This window comes from Stylophora pistillata, chromosome 2, assembly GCF_964205215.1.
Source record: "Stylophora pistillata chromosome 2, jaStyPist1.2, whole genome shotgun sequence".
Classification (NCBI taxonomy): domain Eukaryota; kingdom Metazoa; phylum Cnidaria; class Anthozoa; order Scleractinia; family Pocilloporidae; genus Stylophora; species Stylophora pistillata.
This window is the reverse complement of record NC_142520.1, coordinates 50,582,732-50,591,218: the sequence shown is the minus strand read 5'-3', so window position 1 is coordinate 50,591,218 and position 8,487 is coordinate 50,582,732. Positions and strand designations below refer to the sequence as shown.

At 40.4% G+C, this 8,487-nt stretch overlaps 1 protein-coding gene across 4 annotated transcripts; it reads right to left on the bottom strand.

Annotated features, from left to right (window-relative positions):
- Positions 1–743: 743 nt before the first annotated feature.
- On the bottom strand, positions 744–6,592 carry LOC148740132 (uncharacterized). 4 transcript variants are annotated; one of them, XM_088748284.1, is made up of 5 exons: positions 6,351–6,566; positions 4,187–4,274; positions 3,111–3,173; positions 2,620–2,919; positions 744–2,124 (listed from the first exon to the last, which is right to left on the bottom strand). In XM_088748284.1, exons 1-5 carry the CDS (start codon positions 6,407–6,409, stop codon positions 1,984–1,986), a joined length of 651 nt encoding a protein of 216 aa, XP_088604410.1. In that variant the 5' UTR covers positions 6,410–6,566; the 3' UTR covers positions 744–1,983. The 4 variants fall into 4 exon arrangements, with proteins under 4 accessions (XP_088604410.1, XP_088604411.1, XP_088604408.1 ...); XM_088748285.1 differs by lacking the exon at positions 6,351–6,566 and adding an exon at positions 4,671–4,852; XM_088748282.1 differs by lacking the exon at positions 4,187–4,274 and having other exon boundaries at positions 6,351–6,592.
- Between the last annotated feature and the right edge of the window lie 1,895 nt (positions 6,593–8,487).

Genomic DNA, 8,487 nt, shown 5'->3' with positions numbered 1-8,487 from the left:
CAGGTCTGGTCATCAAAAGAAAAAAAGTAAGCTGTGGTACACGTTAAGGAAATACTTCTGTCACCCCTGTAAGCTCTCACAGCGTTCTTTTACTCTCGATATATAATAAGTGTTTTCCTTTTTAGTTCCTTATCTTATTTTGTTTTTGCTGTTGTGGTTGTTATTGTAGAGTTGCGATGACGATAAAATCACAGAGCTACGGGTTAAAACTACATCAGAACTCTATTAATTGTGCAGTTCAGGTTTATGTCATAACTGCGTTGCCACGAGGCACGACGGTGTTCTTTTTTTACTTGGCGATCACATGTCTATAGTCACGCGTGTCACGCCACAGTTGTTATCACTTTTGTTAAAATCTGTCAGAGCTTATCGAATATATTTAGGAAAATGGGCGGATATCAGTAACCTTGAGTTTTTAGTTTTCAAAATTATCGAAGACTTTTCACCATGGGAAAGAGAAGATATTAAATTATCTAGGCCAAATATTGGAATTTATTATCAAACTACACTTAGACGAGTACAAATAACGCCATAGACGAGTACAGATATCACGCGGTATTTGTATTCGTCTTCTGTAGAGTACCGGTTAAACAGGTTTTCTCGCATCGCGCAAGCGAAGATTTGGATTGTAGTTACGAAAAAAAAAAGTGGCGGACAATTTGAATCATATTTCCGACGAAGAAGAGTCAGAATGGCTGGCAAATATAGATCCAAGTTTATAGATCCAAGAAAAACAGCTTGACGACCAGAAAATTTCTTCATTTAATGAAGAAAATAGAAACAGCAACACAACGCGCCAATTCCGTTCCGCTTCGCATACTTCTGTCACGCACTCCTCGTAAATAAATATCCGCGAAATTCGCCCGCACTGAAATAACAGTTTGGCGTGTTGGATAATAAATAACTTATTAGACGTTTTGTTGTGTAGTATCGCTGAGTATTTTAACTCGTTATTTGTATTTTGACTCGGCCTACGGGCTCGTCAAAATACGGCACAACTCGTAAAAATACTCAGCGATACTACACAACAAAACGTCTAATTAACAATTATTCCACGAGCGCGCGTTGGATATGAGATGATAGATAGCCAACGAGGCGCGTAGCGCAGAGTTGGCTATAATCACCTTACATCCAACAAGCGCGAGTGGAATAATTGTTTTATTAAAAACGTTGAATCAAATTATTAAATTTTATTAAATTTTTAGCTCCCTTTTAATTTTAAGCTGACACGTACGCTTACCATATTTGTAGATTATGGTATATTGGCTCATGTATGGCTAAGCCAATAAAAAGTCTTGAATTGCATTATCCAATGATTCAGTTTTTAATAATAAGATATATATATATATATATATATATCTGACTGTCATTAGAGACAATGTTGCCATGGTAACGACGTAAGTATAAAAAAATTAACACCCAAAACAGAATCCTCACTGTATCGTCAGCCGAGCTGCTGAATATCTAGGGAGAGACCTTTGAGGTGAGTTAACTACGTTTCTTATAGTAACTCGCCCTCCGAAAGGAAGTTTATTTGTTAATATTTGGGTGCCGGGGGATCCACCTTAACCTCCTGTACTAAATCTAAGACTTTTACATGCACAGCTTCCTTTTTTTCCTCAATGCAAAATCAAAAGTCTAATCCCAAATCCTTCGAGAAAACTCGCACTAAATGTTACAGTGTTTGACGCAACGTTAAGCCAATAATTGGGAAAAACGAACGATAAACTCGGTAGCCTCGTGGCACCGTTCGAAGATGCCGCCATCGCGCACGCACAAAAACTTAGATGTCCCGTTTGGGAACCCGGACAGTGGTACGTTACGTAACAGTTGCTATCCGTTACGTTACCTTGCGTAAGTTGTTACAACGAGATCGCTGCTTTATCGTTGGTTAATCGCTCAGGCTAGCGTTTTGATGCTCAAAATTATATTTTCGAAAGCGACTATACAACGTCATTAAACAAACAGACAAAATTTCTGTAACTACATGCGCTGAGGCTGCTGGTTACCACCACTGCTGCAGTTGGCTTCAGTAGTCGGAATGGCCACCATAGCTTGTGGTGGAAAAGGCTGCATTTGGAGCGGTACATGTCCATTTCCCACTTGATGGTATGCATAGTATGACTAAAAAAAAATAGATTAAAATATCCAGTTGATTAATGAGAAAAAGAAGGAAAAGGGGCCGGAGGGAAAGGGAAGGAAAACTGGAAAGGGAAGAATGAAAAGAGAAATGTGAGAAGAAAAACTGTGGGACTGGAGGAAAGACGAATGGAGGTGGAGGTTAAAAGGAAGAGAGCGAGACAGGAAATAAGAGAGGCATAAAGGGAGGTATGGGAGAAGGAGAAAAGGGAGGGAAGAATGACGGGAGATGGAAGGGAGGGGAGAAAAGGGAGAGGAAAAGGGAGTTAGCAATGCAGAGCAAAAGGGAGAAAGGGAGGGGAGAGGAGAAAAGAAGGGATGAGGGGAATGGGAAACGGAAGTCGTGCAAAAGCAAAAGATAACGAAGAGGAGAAGGAGTAAGGACGAAGGAAAGAGGAGATAGGAAAGGATTTCCGCATGCCTTCCTAGGCTTCAGTGCCCTATTCGATAAATGGTTTTTTCCAGAGTAACGCAACATACCTGATTTTGCTGGGGCAATTGACGCCCAGCATCACTGCTCCGAGCCATCGCCACGGCGAGAATAATCTCAGCGATGGAAAATATAACAATCAAGGCATGTATGGCTATCATGGTATTTTCCTGGTCTTCAAACTTGATTTTTGCGTCTTTAGCCCAAAACTGAGAAAAACCTTCTTGGTTTTTTTGACGATAATTATCATATTTGTAACCCAATACAGTATTCACAGCCCATGAATAGCTTTCAAATACCACTACACAAACCACAACAGAGGCAATACTAATTGTACTGAGCCAGTGTATCTGAAATCATGAATCAGGGAAGATAGCAATTATTATCTAAGCTTCAAATGTATCTTATCAGTCTAAGAGCTGGACTTTAACCTTTAAGTCAGTGAATAACTGTTAAATGTCACGCAAAAGTAAGACGTGATTTTAATATTTTCTCTTCGCATAAATAATCTCATAACATTTCAGTTGGTAATCATTCTCACCAGAATCGAGGAGCGTCTGGTCCTGGTCGCCACGATCAATCCCATAATTCCCGCGGGCAATACCTGTCCGAGCAAGCAGTAAAATTTTAAGTTTTACAAATCATGTCAAACGGCAGAAAGTAGAATTTGCAAAGTTTCTCTTGACAAAACCACTGCAAGCTTGTTCGTACAGTTGGAGACAAATTTTAAAACCCTAGGGAACATTGTTGCCGTGGATGTTCTTTATCCTCTTTGCCTAGACCCCTAAAATCAAATGAAATGGTTTGAAATGGAGAAACGTACGATCAGTAAATATATTTTGATATACAAAACGTCACACAATTATACCCCAGAATATTTTAAGATCCAATTTCATTCAAGAAATGGCCTTACTTTGGGTTATTTGAGAAATACCGAGAGAATAGCCAGGTAGAAGTAAAACATGGAATTAGGTGGACTTAAGTGTTAATGTATATATTTACAATTACTAAAGGAGGTTAACTGTAGGTAAATAAAGCTGACTCTGTCTTCTCTATGGCTGGTCACGCCACTGAATTCTGAGCCAATCATAAGAGTTGCATCAGAAAACACATTGCAATAATCTATGCTTTGGGTTCAGCACATCAGAATTACGTCGCGGCTTTCTTCTGGATTGTTGAAACGTAACTCAGCCCAGCCTAAACTATATGTGCAATAGTTGGTTGTGGAACGAGAAGTGTGCGTGATAAAGGAGTTTATATGGCTAGGATACCTTCCATAATCACAAACCAAGGTGAAGAAATTAGAACATTAACGGAGGAACGCCGTAAAGCATGGATTTCGGCGATAAGTAGAAGATACCTCACGGACACATTTTGAAAAATAGCCGCATATAACCGCTTAGTTGTTACTTTGTTAAGTTCTGGATAGCAGATGTTCTGTATCAGTGATTGTGAAGGGAGTGAAGGGTTAGTCGAGGCAGCAGCCTTACTCTGGGATGCACCAATCCTTCCTGCTCTGTGTCTAAAAAAGCTATTACCTTTGGCTTGATTTATGGTGTCAATTTGAACCCTCTCAATTTGTTCTTTTGTTATGTCTATCTGGATACTTTGACATACCTTAACTAAGTCATTATATGATAAATCAAGGTATTTCTTGTCAAAGAGGCTCATCACAGCTGGAATATTACGGCTTGGTAGAACATAGCTGTCAGCATAAGGAGAAATCAAGGATAATAATACTGGTTTTGTTTGACATTTACTGAGTTGTTTGACATTTACTGAGTTCACAGAATAGTGTGTCCATTTCCGGTTCGCTCGGTGCCGGCACTTGCGATTTAGTAGTAATTTTTTCTTTCTGGTTTGTTGTTGTTTCGAGCATTTCAGGCAGCCTGTCGATATTCGCATCAAGATCGGCTTTCATTTTCTTAGCTGATTTGAAGTTAACATCCCTAGCCCTTGCGTATTCTACTTCGTTTGCACGATTTGGTAGAATCCACGTGCACTGCATTTGTGTGCACGAAAGTCTGCCGTTTACTTTCGTCCACGCTTCCAAATAAAACAGCACACTAGCGATATGAGAACAAGATTCGGATAGTCCTACCTTGCATCCCAAACAATGGGCACAGTTGATAGTTTCATCCTTTTCAGTTATAATCCAGATATTAATCAAAGGATCGTTCATGCGCTGAGAATGTTTCACTTTGGCCAAGACGACAAACTTGTTTGAAATTATGTGCCCTTGTACGCTTGTAATAAATCCAGAAACCATTTGGTTGTATGCCTCTAGACTTCTAAACGCTTTAAATTGCTGCTGTGTGTAGAAGCTGGTTTCAAGAACTAAATAGCAAAGCAAATCTGTTGATTCCACCGGTGGCAAACAGTCGGGCTCGTAGCGCTTCCCCTCGATCAAAACAGGATCGATTCCGATCGTTCTATTTTATCCAAATAGCGCTTTCTAACTTTTTCTTGCAACTTTTTAGCATATTGGAACAAGGGAAATGATGATTTCTTATCACAATGATCTTGTGAAACGGAAGAATCTTGATTACAAGCCATTTTAATTTTTGACATTTCAAAAACCGGAGTTTGTTTACCTAATTTGCATAGAGCTACACGTAAGTGCATGTGCACCAACATAGCGGCAAATTATGTCGTGACGTCACGTGAATACGATCTATTGGCTGAGAACATTATTGTAATCGAAATGGTGTGATTACCTGAGCAAATATTAAACTCATCTTGGTGCGACTGAATTAAATGTACTGTTTGAAAATTCTACCGTGCTATATATAGTCGAGCCATATCAGTTGAAAGTCCTTAGCGGAAGTCGATCATAAGGTGTTTGAAAACAGCTACATTATTATGCTAATCGTTAATAGCAAGGTGTTTTGTAGCTTAGCAGAAGTCACGTTCTTGAAAGGAGATTATCCTTCTAGAAAGAAGTACGACCTAAACGGCCCATTTGTAGTGTAGACTAGGAACAATCGACCAACAACTTGATGTACGGTGTCACGACCTAACAGCTTAAGTTAGTCCATAGGCAGCCCAAGCTCACTACTAGAAAAGCGGACGTGACTCTTACCGTGTTGCGCAACGTTTTATATTTATAGAGGTTTGTATGGGATGTTATCGGTTTGCCTTAAAAGAGAAAAAAAAAATGTCTTGTTTTGAAATAAAATGGGCTTACCTTATTGCCTTGTTGTTTTCTTTGTTGATTCCTAGCGTCTCAGGCCATTTTGAAGCGTTTTCGGCGAGTTAGCGCTACGTTGGTGTTCAGCAGTTGAACACGAACATAGCGCTAACTCGCCGAAAACGCTTCAAAATGGCCTGAGACGCTAGGAAGCAACAAAGAAAACAAAAAGGCAATAAGGTAAGCTCATTTTATTTCAAAACAAGACATTTTTTTCTCTCTTTTAAAGCAAACCGATAACATCCCATACAAACCTTTATAAATATAAAACGTTGCGCAACACGGTAAGAGTCACGTCCGCTTTTCTAGTAGTGACCTTGGGCTGCCTGTGGTTAATCCTCTTTAACATTGTGCAAATCCCAGCCTAGTTCGTGTAGCCGTTGACGATTTCGACTTTTCATATGACCCAACCACCGTTTACGAATCACAGATTTCGTGTATTTATCGTAGTTTGGATTGATCCCTTAGTTTCGCGGCCATAATAATAGTCGTCTTCACCGTGAACCTCGAATATCTTCTATTTTAACGGTCGAAAGCACAAGCATTGGCAATGAAACAGCTGTAGTTCTACGTCTTTAAGTGTATACTTACGAGAGCTGCGATCCAACATGGCATGAACAAAAAGCTGAGGTATGTGAAGCGTACTTCATAATGGTCCACGATGCCGAATGCGAAAAAGATAACTGCCATTGCTAGTTGAAGAATCGAAATGATTTTCAATTCTCGCCGACTGAACGCCATGTCGAGTGGAATATTTCCGCGATGTTTAATCTAAAATATTTACCTGATACTTTAAAACCGACAGAACACAATAACTCGTTCCCAGTCTCATCGCGATTTCTTCGCTTGTCAGGGCCAGTGATAGCTTTGAGAGCGACAAAGATTTGGTGTCTAGATTCTGGATGAATGCGATCTTTTAACTACCGTAACAGCGCGCGAGCTAACAAATAGTCGTCCAGAATTAAACAATCGCTCGCGCGAAGAAACGTGGACATGTATGATTTGCAAGGCTTTTCCCCTGATTTCTCAATTGGTGACAGCTTTTTAAGCTGTCAATTTGACGGCCAAATAGGTTGATATTAGGGATTAAAGGGCCTTCTGCGTGACAGGGAAACATTTAAGTCAGGAGAAGGATTTTAATGAGAGCCCTGCTGGTGTTTATGGCTCTTATTTAAGGTTTTTCATTGAGGAGGCGCTGGGAGAAGGTGTCTTGGGTAGAATTGGTGTTAGAAAATGAACAATACACGTAATAAGTAGCCTTATTATCGAACTGAGCTTCGTAGAGTAAAAATAACGCGATACTACACAACGAAACGTCATATAAGATAGACTTATTTTATTTTATTTTGCTATGGAGCTGAAAAGAATGAGTTTTAAATGAATGAGTAGTGAATTTTAGTCAACCATGTCTCCCCCCCTCTCCTCCCTCGAATAAGTGTCCCGTCCGATTAACTCTTTCCCTCTCCCCCACTAGGGATGATTGAAGTGTTCACCAGAAATGAAGAACTACGTATATTGTGAACACCGGGCGATCACGAAATGGCCACCGCTGGCTGGGCTGCAACTAAAGTCGGTTGCCCTTGCAATTGGATCGGCGGCACCTGACGTTTAATTTTGTCGCTCTCAAGGCTATCACTGGCCCTGACAAGTGAAGAAATTGCGATGAGACTGGGAACGAGTTATTGTGTTCTGTCGGTTTCAAAAGTTTATATCAGTTCCTTAGCCTCGGTTCATCGACCCTAGAGGGCATCTTAATCTACTCAGTTTTATAACATAACCAAAGTAAAGCGCGCGCTCTGATTTGGTCAATTTAGCGTCTCCCATTTGCCCATGGGTGTACGCTGCTGACTATTTTTCCGCGCGCTTGTGTTTCCTGGTCACGTAAGATTTGTTAAATAAAAGGGAACTCGTTAGCTACAATATATCAATGTTATGTTATAAAAACAAATGGTAAACACCACAGCGTACACTATTGAGGATGCACGCGGGAGGTTGCTAAGCACGCAAGAAGCGTAATAGTCGCGCGAGGCGATAGCCGAGAGCGACTCTAGCTTTTTGAGTGCTTAGCAAACCTTCCGCGTGCATCCATAACTCAATAGTGTACGCTGTGGTGTTGACCATTTGTTAAAGTTCGATCCATGAAACGCTGGCACGTTGTATTTACATTCACATGTTTGACGAGCGGCCGCGGCCGGCAGAAAGTTCCGTGAGAAACCGCCGATAAATAATGAGTCTTTCTGCGTTCTAATCAACAGGCCTGTAGTTACTTTTCTCCCCCCCCACCCCCCCTCCCTTAATCATAAAGAACTTAATGTCAACAAAAAGGGCCTCAAATGGGTGATGGCTTTTAACGGTAAAAATACAACAACAAAACAGACAATAACAGAATGACTGTACTAAGCGTTTCTATGTACAGTCGAGCCTGTTTCAATAAGCGGTCACCGATAAGAAGTCAGCGAGCGTTGTTCTAGTGACTATTGCTACAGGTCGGGTCATCATGATCAAAAGAAAAAAGTAAGCTGTGGTACACGTTAAGGACATACTTCTGTCACCCCTGTAAGCTCTCACAGCGTTCTTTTACTCTCAATATATAATGTGCGTTTTCCTTTTAAGTTCCTTATCTTATTTTGTTTTTGCTGTTGTGGTTGTTATTGTAGAGTTGCGATGACGATAAAATCACAGAGCTACGGGTTAAAACTACAACAGAACTCTATTAATTGTGCAGTTC

Excerpts from the sequence above, each read along its gene's own strand:
- LOC148740132 (XM_088748281.1), bottom strand. The coding sequence starts at position 4,838 with ATGGTTTCTGGATTTATTACAAGCGTACAAGGGCACATAATTTCAAAC. Across the intron at positions 3,174-4,670 it reads CCCATTGTTTGGGATGCAAG|GTATTGCCCGCGGGAATTAT; the intron begins GTAGGACTATCC and ends TTGCTCGGACAG. Across the intron at positions 2,125-2,619 it reads AATTGCCCCAGCAAAATCAG|TCATACTATGCATACCATCA; the intron begins GTATGTTGCGTT and ends ATTTTTTTTTAG.